The 20,477-nt window shown below is 41.0% G+C and overlaps 2 protein-coding genes across 3 annotated transcripts; one reads left to right on the forward strand and one right to left on the reverse strand.

Annotated features, from left to right (window-relative positions):
* The first annotated feature begins 1,062 nt into the window (after positions 1-1,062).
* LOC104952651 (phospholipid scramblase 1-like) lies at positions 1,063-8,995 on the forward strand. Of its 2 annotated transcripts, XM_010779507.1 has the most exons (8): positions 1,063-1,399; positions 1,910-2,006; positions 3,760-4,031; positions 4,813-4,855; positions 5,062-5,282; positions 6,386-6,547; positions 7,068-7,229; positions 7,317-8,995. In XM_010779507.1, the coding sequence occupies exons 2-8, from the start codon at positions 1,994-1,996 to the stop codon at positions 7,374-7,376; spliced, it is 933 nt and encodes a 310-aa protein (XP_010777809.1). In that variant the 5' UTR covers positions 1,063-1,399; positions 1,910-1,993; the 3' UTR covers positions 7,377-8,995. The 2 variants fall into 2 exon arrangements, with proteins under 2 accessions (XP_010777809.1, XP_010777810.1); XM_010779508.1 differs by lacking the exons at positions 1,063-1,399; positions 1,910-2,006 and adding an exon at positions 3,250-3,417.
* A 511-nt stretch (positions 8,996-9,506) lies between these two features.
* On the reverse strand, positions 9,507-19,808 carry tnk1 (tyrosine kinase, non-receptor, 1). The gene is given in 15 exon segments (XM_010779509.1): positions 9,507-9,997; positions 10,908-11,003; positions 11,103-11,372; positions 11,375-11,559; positions 12,302-12,360; positions 13,049-13,294; positions 14,240-14,334; positions 14,466-14,612; positions 14,764-14,890; positions 15,297-15,574; positions 15,689-15,841; positions 16,539-16,721; positions 16,837-16,907; positions 17,200-17,378; positions 19,502-19,808. Coding segments are annotated over 14 exon segments (2,250 nt in total). The 5' UTR covers positions 17,363-17,378; positions 19,502-19,808; the 3' UTR covers positions 9,507-9,820.
* Between the last annotated feature and the right edge of the window lie 669 nt (positions 19,809-20,477).

Here is a 20,477-nt window from a genome sequence, read left to right on the forward strand (position 1 = left end):
CAATTATACCAACCTTTTGATGCTAATATAATCATAATGTGTGTGTACTTTAAATGAGAAAAAAAATATCTGAAAAAATACATGAATTATTTCGTCCACCAGTTTGTTTCAACCCCCTATTAAATTAATGGATCAGTCCATGTGACATCTGCATTGAGGGAGTGACATCACAGAAGTCTCTATTGAGGAAAAGGCGGCAAAGAAAGGCAAGTGTCCGTGTCATTTCTTACCAATATTTCATTTTTTTATTGTCAGATTGAGATTGTCAAGTTCAATATTTCAACTCTGTTGTATGAATGACTTATAGTAAACAATTATTTAGGACAAATTAAACAATAGTTTAGCAAAATATTACAATTTTATGATGTCCTTAAATTCCATGTGGTGCTGTCTTAGCATGGCTACTTTTTGCCAAAAACTTCAACCCCTTCACATTTTTTCAAGGAAATTCCGAGTAATTGTATATATTTTGTGCCTGAGGTGGGAACATTTGTTTTCTCAAAGTTTTAAGTAGTCCACTACCAGATTTTATGATCAAAAATGCAAAAAATGTAAAGACCCAAAAGGCACCCGATTCAGAGAATCACCCAACTATGATAAGTTACCATTGTATGCTAACGTGAAGGTACTTCACTACATTTGAGAGGGGGAAAAAGCAAAGTATAAACCATTGTTTGACACGATTTTACTTTAGTTTTTAGCTAACATTTACCGACAGCTGAAACGTTAATGTATACACTATACACAGGTTTTACAGTTATACGGTTATACAGGTACAGAACACAAGGCCTGCAGCTTTCAAGATATTACCCCAGACTATTTCATGATAAGAGTCCGATAAGGCTTCATCTATTTTTCGGCAGAATAAGTAGGATTACCTAACTTTGTATTTCTATACAATGTTTGGTTAATACTTGGAGTTGTTTCTGTATTGAATGTCGTTTTTTATTTGAGTATACTTAAATGTGCCTGTCATTACTGGGGTATTGGCGTCCTCTCGTGGTTGGTGCTAACACTGACAGACCCGCCCACTTTAGTTACTGCTGCAGTTAATAACATGCTTCCATTCCATGATCCAAGTCTCCGTAGGCGACAGCCAATGCGATACTAGCTAATTGATAACTCTAATATTTATAAAAGGAAGAAGTAGACCGAAAACTAAATAAAGGTCGTATGCAAGGACGCACGAGCCTAAAAGTGGGAGGGGAACATACAACATATTGATAGGAGGGAGGAGTGACAGCAGCAGAGCGGCGACGAGGAACAGGTTAGGGAGAAGCCGAGAGAAAAAATCCTCTTTGGCCTCTTTATTGGACAATTCCCCCCCCACACCTTGGATTTATTGGTTTTCACTGTTATTTGTCTAATTGGGACTGATAAGTAACCCGCTGCAAGAGAGGTGAGAAGTCTGCGTTATTTACATATTTTGTTCTTGTCAAAACGTCAAGGATCAGAGGGCTTTATCTGGGTTTAACAGACGTGTTTTGCGGAAATAGAGAGGGGAGGGCTATGAATGTGAGTTAAAAAGTGATCTATTCAAAGACACTTGTTTTTAAACCTTGTCTTAACCGGACCCCTGCTTCTGCTAAAACATGTCACACCCATTATTTTATAAATAAAAACCTGCTGCTTCAAGAACAAAAGAGTTGCCCTTTAGTTTCCATCACATCACATGGTGTTTCTGGCTGAAGGACAGACTGGTCTTATGAACTATGTTGTAAGCTGGTTGTAAACATGCAACCATTATGAAAAAACATTCTTAAAGAATAATAGAAGTCTCTTCACGTGATTGTGGTTAAATGTTGCTGGACTGTTTTTAATGGTCACTTTCTGTTTAGTAAACCCCCACCCTTTTCCGCTTTCCCACCCCCTCCCACCCCTACCCCCCCTTTCCCTTTCATTCCTCCAGTTTCCCATAGAGACTGTGGGACAGGACAGGGAAGTACAACCTCCTTTACTCCGAGCCAAGGGAAGATTCATCCAACTCTTCGCCATGTCTGCTCCTGGTAAGAAGCTTGAAGTGTGGAGCAACCAAGAAGTCCTTTCAGATCTGCAGTTTGAATTTGAAGGCAGAAAATGTGAAGTTCATTAGCTTCTACTTCACTTTTTTTAACAGTTTTACATGTTAGCTTAAGTACCTCCTCTTTTTTCAACCATGCATGATTTGCTGCCGCTCTGGAAATGATTAGGTGATGAAGTGGAAGTTTCCATTAGGCCTTCCCTGAGCATCATTTTGACATGAACAGGCAACCTGTTCAACTCCCAGATTCCATACTGGGGGTTTTAGGAATGTTATCTTTGCCAAATTGGTGAAATCTGAAATAAATCCCCAGAATGCTTTGCACGCAACCTGAGTTGAAAAACATGATTTTGGCCGTTGGTACAGCATACTCCTCCCTCTGGATGGAAAAGAAAAGTTTAGGAGGTGAAAAGGTAACATTGTGTGGGTGTGTCTGTTTGTGTAAATACACGAGGGCTGCCGTCCTGCTAACTTAAGGTTTAACATTTGGGTTCGTTTCCTGCTAGGAAAGGAATGTTGAAAGAGGTGGGGCAACAACAAGCCTCTAAGTTCAGCAAGCAGATTACTCATGTCCTCCTTTTCACTCTTTAGACATGGCTTTAATCCACATTTGTTTTGAGATTAAACATCACGTATATTAAACGGAATGCTAACCTATGACCATGATATTAATCCCACTACGAAAAGGACTTTTAAGACTGGTTTTTGATGGACTGTCCTGCTATGACAACAAAAACCAGTCTGGTCAGCTATGATACTGACTCCAGTGCATGGCACAAAGATAATGCTTAACACATGGTGTCACTATGACTAGTAGTCACACATAGGAGTGACTTAGATTGGGGCGATTTAAAGAGTCCCTATTATGCTCATTTTCAGGTTCATATTTGTAGTTTGTGCTTCTACTGTGACATGTTTACATTCTTTAACGTTCAGAAAGTGATCTATTCTTCTCATACTGCCTGTTGTGTGAAGATAAACAAAGGTAAAAGACAATACAGGACTGATACAGATAAAGGACAACAATTAGATGAGTAGACTACATATCCATGGTAAACAAAATAAGCAGAAAAGTAAGTGCACATGAAATAGTAGTTAACTGCCCCGAAACCCTAAGCCCCCCGCCCACTCAACAGGTTTTTACCGTTGAAACTGCCTGTTGATGTGCTCCCCTGCAAGTGCTTCCTCTCTCCTCTGTGGCTCGGGTAATAAGTAGCTTATTGGCTCTGTGGTAACAGCAGAGAGAAGAGGGGATGATCCGCAGTAAACACGCACTCTCTCACACTTGCGAGCACAACGCGCTGCTATCAGGACACACAGATCAGGATTTCCTCCGTGTATACCACCGTTGTGTTTGAATTAGCTGCGTTTTTGTCTACAGCTTTTCATTTGATTAGGTAAGAACTTGCACTTGTCTGTGACGTCTGATAACAGTTTTTAGATACTTGTGTTTTTCTGTGTAATTCTATCCTTAATGTATGTTATGTTTGTGTTTATAATGTTGATTTTTATTTCTTGGTTTTGTTCCTAGTTTGAGTTATTTTAAACCATCTTATTATGCTTTGTTAATGTTCCAAGGTTCAGTTTGAATGTGGTTTCCTACTGTTACAAAACCACGACTGTGTAGCTTCTTTAAAATATTCGTATTACTTCTGTCAAAAGACTGAACAGGATCATTCGTTCGATCAGTTGTGATGTCATGTAATGATTAACCTGATATCAAAGTATCTTTTTCCCAGGTTACCCAGGCCCTTACAACAACCCACCCTACCCCATGGCTCAGTACGGCGACAAATCGATAGCCCCTTATCCCGCTCCTCATGGGGGGTACGGAGACCCCCATCAAGCCCCTCCACCAGGCTTCAACCCGGGCTACAACCAAGGCCCGCCTCCTGTCATGTATCAGCCTGGCCCTGTCCCGGAGTACGGTGCCCACCCCGGAGCCATCGCCCCCGCCATGGCAGCTGCGGCCCCTATCGGCGTGCCCCCGGGGCTGGAATACCTCACACAGGTAGGAGGGGGAAATCACGTGGAAAAACTTAAATAGCCACTGCATTTCACTTGGACACCACACCTTAACATCTGGAATTTGTACTCTGGAAGCGTCATAGTTATTCTTGATAAGACACCTGTTGTGGCCTGAGGGCTCCCTATTGTTAGCAGTTGTGAACAGGTCTAGAGGGAACATCCAAATCCTTTTTCACACCTGACGTTGAAAAAGCTGCTGTAATTGGTTAATCTTCTTGTACTGCTTAGTTTATTGCACGTCTCGAGATCTGAATTCAAATCAACAGTAAAGTTACAGTGGATGGTCATTTAGTAAATGACAGTAAAACAGGTTATTTGGCTTTAGTTTGGGCACTTAAATATCAATTATTATTCCCAATTAAATAAAATATAGTATGAACTCAGTCATCACAACCTTTCAAATGTTTAAGATTATTGTCTCACAAAACTGTAACTGTAAGTTTCCTTATTTGTACATACTAACCTACATGTACTCTTCATCAAACAAAGACACGGCAAATGAATATTAGTGAGATCTCAGACGAAAAAGGAACATCATCTGTAAACACTGAGTTTGCATGTGAAAGTACTCAGCCCCTCCGACTGTACATGACTAAGCTGAAACTAGCATTGAGTCTGCGGCTGATGCTAATTCATGAAAGAAGCTGCTTTGCATTGCAAATAAGTTATTATATAATCGCAATTTCCTCTTTGTTTTAAGACTTTTAGATGAACATATTTTGTATTTTGTTACCTGTCTGACGCTGTTTCTCTTGTGGTTTTAGATTGACCAGATCCTGATCCATCAAAAAGTGGAATTACTAGAAGGTAAGATTTGTTTAGTTGATCCATTCATGCGGTATCTACACTTGTCACTTTGTACTGTGAGCAGCACATAACCCTCAGCAGTTGTTCAGCTTTGGCGAACTTTAAACCTCTCACTATAAATCAAATGATAACGTGTCCCTGGAATTCCTTACTTATCTACCCTTTGTTATTCACTGTTTCCACCCGTTTCCCTTTCTCCCGCCCAGCATTCATCGGGTTTGAGACCAACAACCAGTACGAGATAAAGAACAGTTTGGGCCAGAAGATCTACAACGCCAAAGAGAAGAACGACTGCTGCACCAGGAACTGCTGCGGCTCGCTGCGCAGCTTCGACATGAAGATAAAGGACACCATGGACCGGGAGGTGATCCGCATCATACGGCCTTTCCGCTGCGTCTCCTGCTGGTTTCCCTGCTGCCTGCAAGAGGTCAAAATCACTTTTAATAGCCTAACATTGTATTGATGTACCACACCAAGACCAATATTGAATCAATAGTTCATTAGGATTACTCACTGATATCTTTGTTATCATATTTGCTCGTAGTGTGCCAAGATAACGTGTTCCATTAATGACGTTGTTAATACCTAACCTTATTGAAGTCCTAAAGAGTTTCCAATGGAAAATAACTTGATAATTCATAATCAAGCTTTACTGGTTAGGACAAAAAAAACACCCAGGAAATCAAAACAAACCACAAATTGCTATATTATATATATATTTTTTTGCTAATAGCCTTTTCCTTTAGAGACAGATCTTGGCATTATTATCCCAGATTTTGAGACATCTCTCGCTGATATTTCTTCTGCCACATCCTTATGTCAATGTCATGTGCCCAGAGCATTCAACATGCATCAGCAATTAGGCTTTCTCGAAACAATGTCCCGTGTTGCGCTACATTCCGTTTTAACGTCCACTATTTGAACCAACAGTCCCATTAGGAAACTGTTGATGCGGTGTGTAATGGGGTCATCGGGTAATTTCTGGCAACTTTTTACCCCAGCAAAGTTACAAAGCCTCTAATAGCATTGACTAAACATACACATCTGCTCCCTCATAGCTCTCAGAGGCTCATATTCAGAGGCTTTTGTCTTGTGTTACTGTTGAGTTTCTGAGTGGCGCTTGGATGTCTTTGTGCATCAGTGTGCTCAGGCAGGGTTTTGTTAAGACTATGAATGGCCCTTTGTCCGTCCAAACTATCTCCTAGACTCCCCCGATCCTCTGCAACGGCTCTGAGAAAGCTCTCTCTCAGTCTAATCTCATCTCTGCATGGTATGTTCCCATTGGATCGAACCCAAGCTGCACAAACGGCGGTTCTGTTCAGACAGGAGCCATGTGAGATGTGTTACCTTTGTAACGCCACAATGAAGCAGTGAGAATCAATTATCAATCCTGCTGTCCCGTGTGACATTTGAGGCACGCTAACCCCCGTGATGTTGTATTTATAGCTGTCAGGAAGCCTTTTCAATCCCTCTGCGATAACGTTATAATTATATGGCATGTTTGTATTTAATTATGTTTGTGACCCACAGATGGAGGTCCAGGCACCGCCGGGCACCACCATCGGCTACATCAAACAGGACTGGCACCCCTGCCTGCCCAAGTTCTCCATCCAGGGACCTAACAAGGAGACCCTGCTGAAGCTGGACGGGCCCTGCTTCGCCTGCAACTGCTGTGGGGACGTCAACTTTGAGGTGAGGCTATCTGACCGTTTTGTTAGAAAAGGTCAAGAACGCTCATATCTGTCCATTAGATATGAAGCTACAGACAGACCTTTGTACACAGCAAGGCTAGCTGTTTCCTGTTTTGATTTCAGTATGCAAAACTTAGCTAATCTCCCAGTAGCTTCACATTTATCAGAAAAAGGGATCATTTATTCTTATTTTGGGAAAAAGATAAAAGGGTAAACATGACACACATCCATGGTTAAAAGCAAGAAGCAGCAATACTGAAAAGTGAACATATGAAAGTGGTTAAGTAGCAGACAGTTATAAGTATGGTTAAAAAAAGGTGTATATTGCACATAGAATTGTTATCTTACCAACATGGGTGGTTTCAATCTCTGTAAGAAAGTGAGTCTAATTTCCCAAATATTTATTTAAATGTACATATTGACACTTTTAAGTTTTGCACTTTTAGTAAATAACATTATAGGATGTCAGTATAGTTCGCTTGACAAGCCGTCCTTAAGAAGTTGTTCTTATTCCTCTGCAGCTGAAGAGTAAAGATAGTGACAAGCCGGTTGGTCGCATCAGTAAGCAGTGGAGCGGCCTTCTGAAGGAAGTCTTCACAGACACGGACAACTTTGGCATCCAGTTCCCGCTGGACATGGACGTGAAGTTGAAAGCTGTTCTCATGGGCGCCTGCTTCCTCATTGTAAGTAACTCGGTTATTTTGATTTGAATAGCAGCAATTGTTTTCTAAATATGTGTCTAAAGAGGTCATTTCCTTCTGTGTTGCCAGGATTTCATGTTCTTCGAGAAGGTCGGGGAGGCCAACCAGCGCAGCTCTGTGTTCTCATAAAAGGGGAAACAACAGCATGGGAGCAATTGACAGTTATGCATTCACAGTTAATCTACTTGTATGTAGATGTATTTATTTTTCAAATCATTCCGTCTATCAGATTCCAGCCAAAACGGTGCCCACACACACACACACACACACACACACACACACACACACACACACACACACACACACACACACACACACACACACACACACACACACACACAGACCAAAACCAGCTAAAGAACTCTGACTCCAGATGCCTGCCAGGGATTGTTTTTTAAATATTTCCAAACTCAATGATACTGCGCCATGTTGCTCATGTTCTTTACACTCCATACAGTGTGTAGTTTGACCATTTTGAATGAATGAACGTACCTCCAGCTGAGATATTATCTCTGCCAAAAACAGTCAACCTTACCCCTCAAGTGCCTACAAAAATACAAAAATAGTGGATGTCAACATGTGTTTAGATGTGCTTTATGCTACACTGGCATTAACATTTCATATGGATGCCTTATGCTTATCATCCCACTTTACTATTTTTTATGGAAACGAGCAATAGATTTATGGAAGTGCAATACCGTTCTGGCTGTATACGCTGTATTAATTGCCTTTTATATTTAGCTATGCTATCTGCTATTTTGTGTTTAATGCTAATGAGCTAATTATAGCATGCAAATGAGCTAACTAAAAAGGTGAACATGGTAAACATTATACTTGCTTTATCTGTTAGCATTGTGAGCATGTTAGCATGGTAGCTTTAGCTCAAAGCACTGATGTGCCTTAGTCATTTTATAAGTTAACAAAAGCTTTATATAAAACGTAATCATTAGCAAGAATATATGCTCATTATTTAGTGTGTATAGGGAAGTGGTGGTTATGTTAGCAGAAGGATGGGAGCATGTTTTTATTATTGACAGTATTTACCAAAGTGCTCTTTCTTTCTCTCAAAGTGAACATAATACAATTGTAGCATAGCCTACAGTGTCAATGCTCTAATGCTCCCTCTGTGGTTAGCTGGTTGCCTTGGAGACGGAAACCACAGCCAGACCTTGCCCTCCTATTCTCCAGATGTCACTGCCTTGAACATTCACGTGAACTGAAATGGGAGAGTGTAGGTTAAGCAGGGATATCTTGAGAAAGGAAAAGAAAGTAAATAAAAGGCAGAAACTGAGGTTAGTGAATATTATTTTGACTACTCAGTGGTTGGAAAACCCTGGTCATTGGCAGGTTTAAGGAAACACGTCGGGTTTCCGTAGTGTTGCAGGTTAATGTTTGGAAATGGCTGCTGAATGCAAAGCTTAGTATGTAATTGTTCTTGTGAGATAACATGGGTGTGCCTCCAGTGAGGCTTGTTGCCACTAGTGCTCTCATGTATGTACTGTGTTTTATATGCGTGTGTGATACCCTCAGCCTTTGAGCTTGCTGACCTTTGATAAGGAAAGGGAAAGGAGCCAAAGGATGTACAGTACCTTCACTGTAATTACTTTTTTGTGTGATGTTTAAATTGCTTCTTCTTTGGCATTAGTTTCCTATTTCTATCATAATTCTATACAATTTATTTTGTCAATATAATTTTTCTACAGATCAAAAGTACCCTGTCCTTTAAAAATAAATCATAAACCATTGAATCCATTGTTATGGTGTTGTGTCCTATCGCTACACTTATTGTCAGGGAGAGTTTTGGGAATGCTCTGTCTAAAGACTAAATGTGGAACATCTGGTTTCACATGGAAAAAATGATTCAAAGGGAAATCCCGTCTAATTCTCTGCAAAAACATCAGCTCAAAAGTCCTGCTCTGCTTTAGGTACTGGGCAACATGCACATAGTGGTGTCCATATCAGCTTCCTTTATCTATCTAACCTATTTTAGATGCAACAAAGGGTAACAAACCTCCTCTGGTCACATATTGAATATCATACAGCTCCACCCTCTGGGAAAATATGTAAAATACAAGAAGTGTGGACATGTCCATCCAATGCTGCTGGGAAATAACTCAAATTCAAATATAATTGAGGCTTACAGACCTTTGACCTTGCATTCAGGAATATGTAAGGCTTTATATTTAATAACACAATAAAGACACTTAATCTCTCTGAAGACCAGCTGGCTCATATATCACACAGCAGCTGAGTACAAAGACAACGTAATCATTTTATTTAATAAAACAATCATTTCTAATACAATATTTACACATTCATTAAGATACAAAAAACTATGTTCACCAAATGTGCTGCTGGAGAGTATCATTCAAATACAAAAACAGTGAGCCAATTTCTGCTTAATTTTTTCATTTTACATTGAAAGACCTTCACTTTTATATGACCTCCTATCTGTTCCCGCGTCGAGGTGGTCAATGAAAGGTTTTTTTGGCAGCTTCCAGTTCCAGAATTATTGCTGAAAAAGTCAACCATCTCAGGAAAATCAAAGGTAAAATCAGCCAATAAAGAACACTTTAGACGCGCCTTTCTGCGCTTATTTGCGCTCGCTCCCTGTCCCCGGGGCCCGGCCTGTCGTCCCGGGACCAACGGATCAGGTATCTGCTGGCCAGCTGCAGGTTCCACTGGTATCTGGAGAGGACCCTCAGACAGTCCTCTCTGGAGCACAGGCTCAGCGAGTACAACTGCTCCAACTGAAAGACACACATCAAGGGAAAATGGATCAGGAGCGGTTATCAAAAATATACCTTTGTCGAGACATGAATCCATTGACTCTGCCTTCATTTATGGAGACAAAGCAAACAAAACCAGCTGGTTATCTTTCTGAGGGTTCCAGGCAGGTTTCACTTCTGCCTGGACCTCACGCACCAGCAATCAATTGCAAAAACTCAGCTCAGAAAATTGCACACAAGTTCCCTATTGATGATATAATGAGCTTAACTGTGAGAAACACCAACACTTAAATATGCAAATGATTTAGTTAGTTGTTTCCAATTGGATTTGATCCCTGCTTGGTATAGAACTTAAATGAAAGTCTTGCTAAGTCCCTGGGGTGGCTTTACATTTTTTCACTGCCTGGATTAACCTATAATGTGAACCCAACCCTGGCCACATCCCTCTACCCATATTCCAGATAACCCCAAGGTTTCACGCAGGACTATTTAAATTGTTATTTAAATATTTAGACATATGCAAAATTATTTAAATAATACAAATATCTACATTACAACACAGGACCCTTTTGCATGATAGAAAGGCAACTGGTGCATGTCCCATGTGAAATACTGTACTTTGGTGGGGAAAACTCCCTCATAAAATGTAATGACCAAATCCAGTTGACATGCAGTGAGTTATATTCTAGGTCCCCCACACCCAGTTGCTCATGCAGTTTTGTATTTCTATATGTGATATTGTACTTATTTCAATTGAGTCATTTTGAATTGAGGCTTAAAAATGTTCAGTTTTCCACAGCAATATATCACTAAGTTTTGCCTATTTTATATTTCAGTTTATTTTCTATATTGATTGTATCTCTTTATTGTTTTCTATAGGCTACTGATATTTCCTTTAATATTGTTTATATTTGTCATTCCATGTTCTGACCTTGAGTTGTTGCTCAGCTCGCAGCGGGTTCCAGTCACTACGGTGAAGGGCAACATGAACCTCTTCAAGGGTCACTCCGTGAACGGCCTCCATAACCTGGGAAGAGCAGAGCAACAACAGCATTGCTTCATTTAGAAAACTGAACACGTTTAACACAGAAAAGCAAACGGATTATCCTGTCAATCAGCGGTTTACCTGTGCGGTGAGACTTTCTCTTGTATTCTGCATATGAGGGGACTTGTCTCTCTCTCTCCCTCTGTCAGGGTGATCATCCAGCTGGGGGGTGGAGCGTGTCAACTGGCTCATCTTGGCCAGGTTGGTGCCTCCGATGCCCTGTGGAGGTGGGGGTGGGGGTTGAGCTGGAGGCTGGGATGGAGGGACCATGTTCACCTGGGCAGGCCATGTGGTGCCCGGCACTGGGTGGATTGGGGGTTTCCTCTGAGGTTTCATGTTGAAGCGGTTGGGGTTGGGGGGGGCGGGGGGCGAGGAGGTGGGTTGACGCTGGCCTCGCTGAAACGCCGGGGGTCCTGCTGCATCAACAAATTGTGAGCTGGGGGCATGAGTCTGCCGTGCTGATCCACTCTGAGCGCGCCCACAGTCTGAGATCGGGGGCGGGATCCACCCATAACGGACTCTAAACTAAGAGACAAACCTGAAGACAGGGGCAAAAGGAATTTTTTTTAATTATAAAGCAGTTCTCCTAGCTGAGATTGGATGTGGGAACGGATAGAGACACTAGAGGGCAGAGTGGATAAATACTTCCTGGATGGATAAGATGCTTATAGTGATAGCATAACAAACAGCTACAGCTTTCAAAAATACAAAAATAGAGTGTGTGAAGAAATAAATGGACAAAAAGCATTATTAGCTATATGTAAAATAGTTTTAGAGGGGAAAACTTCTTATAATAAAAATCTAATATGTTATCCTATGTAACAAAAAAAAATATTCTCCCATTCTTTGTATTTCCACAAATTAAATAAACTAATTTTGATTTTATACGCAAACATTCATCTGTTTGCAACTTGCAAATGATTTATCTAATATATCATATTCCATTTACTATTTCTATTAACGTTGCACTGTTGGAGGAGCCTTACGTTTTTCATTGCCAAATCTACACTGTAGCTAACGGGCAAATGAGAATAAAAGCCTTGAATCTTCCATCTTGAATGAGCCGTTGCTTCTTGTGTAACCTTAACCCCTGAATGCTCTCAGTGTCAGCTATAACATATTTCCCAATTCATTTCTGTAGAGCATATTTTACAGTTGATGTCATCACACATTTTAGAACATTGATGTTTGGATCATGATAAAATGTCTCTGATATGTTCGTGCATCTTGCAGCTTCACTCACTCCATTCCGCAGCCGCTTTTTTATTTGCATTCCCTACCTGCCATATTCTTCAGATTGGAGCCCTCCTTCTCCCTGCAGAGGCCTGTCCTCCAGTTGCTGCACAGGTCAGAACAGTACACACATTAGTCAGACAGCCTCACACTAACTTTATTGTTGACTGACAGCAGGTCAAAGTTCAGCGCTGCACTGTTGTTAGCAATAAAACACAGTGACTAATGGGCCTGAGATGGACGTTCTATTTCTGAAGCTGGTTATGTAAAGGGAACTTGGAAATCACAGCTAACAACTCTTTTTCTCAGTTTTGAAGTCTTTCGTAGGGCAACCAATAACTGAGGAAAAATGAGGCTACAAAGGAATAAAAGGCCCGCCCACACTAAACAGTTTACAGTATATTGTGAAAAACAGCCAGTCCAGATGAATCTCTGGGCCTTTTCCTCTTGTCACATGGTGTCATGTTATCAGCAAGTAATTTGACTCACTGTCTATGAAAATGAAACCTATATGAGATCCTGACTACTTTATCACTTTGCTGAGTCTGTAAACTATCATTCATGAGTCATTTTATTGCCATGTAAGTTCCAGTTTATCACATACTTAAATTTGATCCCTGCAGTCAATTCAAAACTTCAACACAAAGTACTTTCAGTTTAGCGTCAATATAGTTTGACAGCAGACAATTTTGATCACTAAAGAACAATGATGTGAGTTTTTGTTGTTCTTCAGAGCAGATTTTGCACCATTGTGTGATCGGATTTGTTTTAGACGAGAGTAACGAATAACTGACTTGTCCAGGTTCTCAGGTGTCCCCCTGCAGAACTCAGGTTTGATGTCTCCATGAGCGACATGCAGCAGGCTGCCTCTCAGCGGGGTTGAGATGTAAGGGGTGGAAGCAGGGTTGGATCCATTGTTGTTGGCAGCAGCAGCAGCAGCAGGGGGGGCGGCAGGAAGTGACGGCACGGTGAGACTGGCAGGGAACCAGCCCACTGTCAGGGTCCTCTGGTTCTGACCCTTCCACTCACACAGCTCCAGACTGCACAGAGAGAGACAATAGTTGAACAGAAACAGCTTCATTTGTTTAAAGTGAACTTTCACTTCTACTATAACAGTGGAACAAGTAGGCATGTGCCTTAAGCTTGGAATTAGAAAGCATAAGATACTGGTAATACTAGATCGAGTAAGTCTGTGGCAACAAAACCCCTGAATGTAACTTCACTTTTCATTTTCTAAGAGGATAGATGTGTTCTTTTTTTCTTTTTAAAGTTACAAAGTCTGGCTTTAACTGGCAGAAACTGTCCGGTTCCTAGGAGGATGCATGTGATGTTGTGTTACCACCAGACTTCCTTAACTTCTCTAAGCCGTACTTTAGAAGAGTTAAAGGCTAAATAACACCTCCATTTACAAGTGTTGCAACAATTACTGTAATAAGTGGACTTCATGATTAGATACACAAAAAATATTGCATACATTGACTCATAAAATGCTTAATATAAATGGCTTGAGCTTGAATAATTCTGTACCGCTGCGTGTGTATTTTAATTTAAAATACACACACTTTGTTATTAATAACAATGCCTACAGAGTTGAATCGTGGTATATTATGTATTCTTACACCGGTTTATTTTACTTGCACGTTTCAATGCATGACTAGGGGCCCTTCCAGAGGCTGAATAACAATAAAGAAAGTTATGTTTTGAAATACTTATCAAGGTGTATTTATTGCTGAATGAAGATTTCTATATGCAAAAGAACACCAGCAGACTGGGGCACAACAAATATATCTTAAGCCTGGTTCTTTTCTGCAAAATACACTTTATAGTGTCATAGCTGCTCGACTTGTTCAAACAAACAAAAGCAAAATGTGCTCGAGTTACGGCTGGAATGCCATTCGAGAGGCTGATTCAAATCCCTGTTTCATCTTAACAAAGGCCCATTGTGCAGGTCAAAGTTTTTCCTTTACTCTTTAAGTCCCACCCACCCATGGTCTATGACGGTCACAAGGTCGTTTGGCACAAGTGCAAGTTTTCTGGGTTCAGCAAAGTCTCTGGTTGCTTGCACTTCCATTGGTTTAGCCTGTGAATACAGACAGAGGAGTTGAGGGCAAACATGCATTACATTTAAGGTTTCTTCCAATAAGAGTTGATCAATAGTCCCTCCACTGATTTATTCACCGGGGATATTAAGCATCACATTATTATGCTGACCTCTGACGCAATAGTGATGAGCTGTGCGAAGTTGGGTCTGTCAGCAGGATTGCAGGCCCAGCACTTCCTCATGACGGCGTACAGTTCTTGGGGGCAATCCGGCGGTTTCTCCAGACGCTCCCCCTCCCGCTCCACACGCCACAAAATCTGGATTAAAGAGAGAGTGACTGTCAGCTAAAACTGTGAGTCACACAGTCATCAGGGCGGGGACACGCATTCCACACACGAGGACAAACACGCCGATCGGCATGGATACAAAAAACAAAAGCATGTTCACATGTTGCCGACAAGCGTGTACCTGTCTGCCTGAAAGCCCGAACCACGGCTCCTCGCAGTAGGTGAACATCTCCCACAGGGTGATGCCAAACATCCACACGTCAGAGGAGTGGGAGAAGGAGCCGACCCGGAGACTCTCTGGAGCACACCTGCAAGAAAGAAGTAAATAAAGACGTGATTATAGAGGATTTTAAAGAGGCCCCATCATGCTTTCTGGGGTTTCCCCTTTCACTATGTAACACTTGCCCTTCTGTTGGCTAGCGCTCCAACACATTGTACGCTAAAGGGTGGGATATTTCCGACACATTTCTAAGCGGTTGACCAATCACAACAGAGCCGGCTAGCTAACCAATCAGAGCAGACTGGGCTCTGGTGTTGGACAGAGGGTGAAAAGAGGTGCTGCAGCACAGGCAGTGTGATTGAAATAAATACCTTTTTGAACATTATAGCAGGTAAACATGTCACAGTAGAGGGACAAAATACAAATATGAAACCTTAACATTTCCTCTTTCAATGTTATCTCCCCCTCCAGCCCATTTTCTCAACACTCCTCACCATGCAAATGGTATCCTCCTGTGTGCTTTCATCACATAGTGGTCCTTCTCTTGGCTCAGGCCTCTCATCAAGCCAAAGTCTCCGATCTTCACAATCTCCCTGGATGACAGCAGGACATTTCTTGCAGCCAAGTCTCTGTGGATGAATCTCCTCATCTCCAGATAGTCCATACCCGCTGCGATCTGGGTAGCAAAGAGCCAGAGACGCACCAGAGGGTACTCAAACTGACGGGAGCGCAGGGTGTCGTATAGTGAGCCGATGGGGGCCAGCTCTGTTACCTAGAAGAAAGAAATATATGTGATTGTGTATTGCAGCCTCGAACACATCTTAGTTTGAATAGATCCATATACAGTATGACCTCAATGTTAAAACATCACATGAAAACATCTTACCATCTTGAGGGGCTGTGTGAGCACCACACCGTAAAGCCGGATGATGTTGGGGTGGTCCAGGGATTGCATGATGGTCACCTCTTGGAGGAAGTCTGTCAGTGTCTCTGTCTGCCTGGACATGCTGTTCCTCAGTGACTTTACTGCTACAGGTAACTGAGAGGATGGAAAAGAGACACAGGTTCAATCCCAATCCTGCATCTAAACCCACAGCCTCTGCTTTTCACAATAAGGGTGCGCCATGTTAAAAACCAGAGAGTGTTTGGGACTTCCAGATAGGGTGTAACGGGACATGGTAACCCTCTGAGAGCAAGACCAGACTTGTCATTTATCACTATCCCTTTCCCGTCAAGCATATACTCCCGGATTAAGACTGTCCCCGAGCTTGAGTTACGAGTCATAGTGCCTTCTTTAACAAACTGAATGCCATTTTAGCATACATAATAGAACAAAGTGCCGATAGACACTTAAATACTCTTAAGTGCTATTTTCTAAGAGAACAAAAGATACATGAGCTGAGGAGAATTGCGAAAGATGCTTGATAATTATTGGGTTTGTAACTTCCAACTTTGTGAACAATACTTGAATCCTGCACACACACCTTTACCAACACTTAGTTGATTTTAAAATCACATCACATGTTCAACAAAGTAAATAAAAAAGCATTTTCCTTTATCCCTAAATAAATGCATTTGATATGTACTCATACTGTATTGGCATGCAAGCAGCAATCAAACATAACATGTTCCATCTATCTCATAGCACACTTGCAATGGAGGGTAACTATCTGTAGAAGATGTGACAGTATCTATCAGAAGGAATTGCCCAAAAAGTGTTAAAATGTGTCTCTCACCACTCTCCCATTAGGCGTGTGCCACTCCCCCCTCTTCACCACCCCAAAGGAGCCGGAGCCCAGCTTCTCTGCCAGAATCAGCTCGCTGTCCTGGATCAGACTGGGAAGAGCCCGGCTAACTTCCTGAACCGGACCGCCCCCACTCCACTGCTCCCCTCCATCCTGAACTCGAGAGCTGGCCACCTTTATGTATCATTAAAGGAATACAAACATATTACTGATAACCATGCCTGAGTACATGTAGTTCTCACACAATATATATTAACTTTACATCAAAGATATACTACATGTGTCCGACCTTGGCCACCCCCGGCCGTCCTCGATTATTTGTCTTGTAGCCTTTCAAAGCGTCCCATAATCTTCTTTGTGCTGAGAAAAAAAAAGATATATAATTATATACAACATGCAATACATATCTGATTTCAACAGGCTTTACATCTAAAGTAAATGTTTTACAACAGTGAATACAAAAAAAATTGTACTCAATAACCTTTAAACTGGGTAAACAAAAGACAATGCTTTTTTACCAGAGGCAATCTAAACCTTTCTTTGTCTAGTGGAGAGAAAAACTGTGCCAAAGGGGAAATCTTCCTTGTCTGAGGAGACAGATACCGAATGATTTGAACTCGTATGGATGTTCAAAGGAAACAATCTTGCTCACCAGGTTTGCTGATTCCTATGTGCTCCAGGTCGGACTCCTTGACGTAGTTGAAGTGCTCGATGCGGGTGATGTTGAGGCCATCTCTGAGGCGCATGTAGAACTTCTCCAACTGAACCTCTACCAGGAGATGGTACAGCCACTGAGTGTCCTGGTCCATCAGCATCACCCGACCCACCCGCCTGCACGGTCAAAGGTTCAACGTCAATTATAACAATTTTTGCGTGTTTGTTGTTGATTTAAAAATAATAATACTTTACATTAAATCTTTGGTATTTGGTCGTTGAAACTCCACGATAAGAGAAATCAAGCCCTGAATCACATCGAACTATTGACACAATAAACCAGTTCTCTATTTGAGTCTTCCTCGTCTCATTAAAGAGCTTGTTTAACAGTAACCCCCTTGGGCCTTGTTAGGTAACCATGGCAACCTTACAAAAACGGTTGATGTGGGATGCCGGAGGGGGTTGGTGTGCTTTTAGCTGTGTGCCAACTTTTTAACAAGTTGTCGGTTTGTATCCCATGAGAGTCCTGTGTACTCTTTACAGCTACTACAACTTATTTGCATAAGTTCACACTTCCAAACAGGCAGTTCACTGACCCAATGAGAAAACAAGAATAAATTAAAAAGTTCCTCTTTCATTAGAAGCATGTACTCGTAGTTTCATCATCAGTGCTGGGAACTTATTTGTGACTAACGTGAACCGCAAAGACGATGACACTGCAGGGAACATGAACAACTGAGAGGTGCTTGCTTGTGGTTTGAGGGCAGCAGTCATTCAGGATCCTGTTCACACACAGCATTCATGTAAGTGCTAAACATATGATGTGTTTGACAGCAGCATGACAGCTCTTTTTGTAGCTTCATTTTCACTTTAAACTTAAATATATTTTTTCTAATGTGCAATCTTATCTTTTAATAAGCAAATTCCAGTGCCTTTACTCAGAGGTGCAATAGCGAGAATGAGTTTGCACAACTTCCTTATTGCTTAAAATGAAAATGTAATACATCTTGTGTTGGTTTCGGCTCTAAGTGTTACTAGAGGGTTGTACAGCAATACACCCAATGCTTATCAGGCCAGCAGGTACGATTCAGGGAAGGCCTTCAGCATTCCCCTGTCAGCTACCCTGGGAACAAATTAACAACATGCTAAACAACTAGCAGAGCCACACTGTTTGTAACCATTGGGCTCGTTCTCTAGGCCAACTGATGCTTTAAAATCCAGAAGTGTGCAACAGGGTACTAGCCTGGGCTTGCATTAGTTTCTAGGGACTACTCCCAATTAATTCCTGAGTCTTGTCTGCGGGTTATATTCAAATTCAGAGGAGATAGATGGTAAACAAAGAGACCTATGTGATCATTCTCTCTATGTACAGAGTGATCAATATTTAACCTGCCTGGCAGCTACCGAAAACTCTTGCAGCCTAAATGGCATGTGTGACCAAGCATAGCTATTTAGTTAATAGCTTAATTTGCTAAAAAGGCAGGTGTGGAACTTGCTTGACTTTTATCTTGCGCAACATTATCTGCAACTTCAATATCTGCACTGTTGTTTATCCAATAAGAGTGGAGAGCCTTTGTTTACACTGGTGACGGCCGCTTCCTTCCAAGAACACATGGAGATCAACCAGCAGTGACCCACTTGACCCCTTAAGTCACCCATGAATGAACAATGTCACAGATATATTACTACACCAGTGTGCCTCTTTCCCAATATACTGTGTGTTTCTGCATGTACAGCAATAGGAGTGCAGTCATGAGCAGAATTGTTTTAATTCAATCAAAATAGCAATACTGCAATGTAAAATACTGCATTTAAATAAATACAAGGTAAACATATCTAAATGCATCAGTACATTGTACTTATGTATAAAGACTAAAGGGTACTTAATTCAGCAAAATAGGCACTCGATGATATGCTACATTTCGGGATTTATTATTAACGATGGATTACTGTAATCCATCATTAATAGTAGCAGGAAGCAGCATTTTAGTGTTGCAGGTAAAGTGATTTATGATGGTTTGGTAGTTTGATCCATGATAATGGATCATATTTTATTAACAAATGAACACCATTTTTGTAGCCTTTATGAAAACAATTAAACCTCAAGAAAAACCAGTACTTTTAAATACATATATTATTAACACAATTTAGTGAAAGTTTTTTTTGTCAATGCTATAAGGTATTCATTTAACATTTCAGAGCTTTTTGAAACCAGATATGTTGATATTCTTTCTGACATTCAGCATCTCCTCATAATTCAGAGTCCACAAAAACCTGGTCACATAACTCATTTTACTCACCGTTAATTAAAATGTGTCAGATATCCGGTAGGCTAGTTGACACCTATGTCTTACACGCCCGAGGCAAGTGATCCATGTTGGCGCTGAAACCTCCAGAAAAGTCGACGGAGGCTTTTCCCCACAAATCAAAACTCTTCTTTCAATCCTAAACTCTTTCCAAAAAATATTCTGGCAGTTGATGTCAAAGTTTTTGTATCGCGTTTCTTTGAGGCACTCGAAGCGGGTTTGTGAGATCTACCTGTGTGTTTTCAGCTCTTTTCTCCGCCTCTCTGCAGTTTCTTCACTGACCACACCTCTTCCTGACTTTCTCACCTGAGCTCTCAACAACAGCTCAAACTTCCAGACAATATGAAATGACCTACACATGTAAAAACGTTACCTAATGACATAGCCTACGGTACGCAACACAGAGTATCTACGTCACTCATTAACAATGAGTCAACAGGGTTAACCTGACAGGGAAATGACACATTGTGTTTAGCCTGTATTTTAAAATATTATACATTGTCATAAAGTCAAGAAAATATAGCTAATAAACTCAAGGGTAGGCTATACATGTAAATAAGCTAGTTGGGCAAGCCTACATCTATATGCTACCAACCAAACTAGCTTTTAGGTGTATGCTACCAAACTAAAACGAAATACTTGTTTATTTGGTACACCAAATGTAACACATTGCTAGTTTATTGTGTACACCATTATCGCATGGCTATATTTACATTGCACATATTTTACAATGTGCTAGCTAAAACTAAATGCTAGTTTATCTGATAGGCTACACCAAAAGTAACAAACTGTTAGTTTATTGTGTGTACACCAATATTGAATGGCTTTATTGTCATGGCACATATTTTACAATGTATGCTACTAGGCAAGGCAAGTTAATTTATATAGCCCATTTCAACACACGGCAATTCAAAGTGCTTTACAAAAATGAAAGACATTAAGAGCATTAAGAAACATATTATGAAATTAC

Source organism: Notothenia coriiceps, unplaced genomic scaffold (genome assembly GCF_000735185.1).
Source record: "Notothenia coriiceps isolate Sejong01 unplaced genomic scaffold, NC01 NC01_scaffold00020311, whole genome shotgun sequence".
Classification (NCBI taxonomy): Eukaryota; Metazoa; Chordata; class Actinopteri; order Perciformes; family Nototheniidae; genus Notothenia; species Notothenia coriiceps.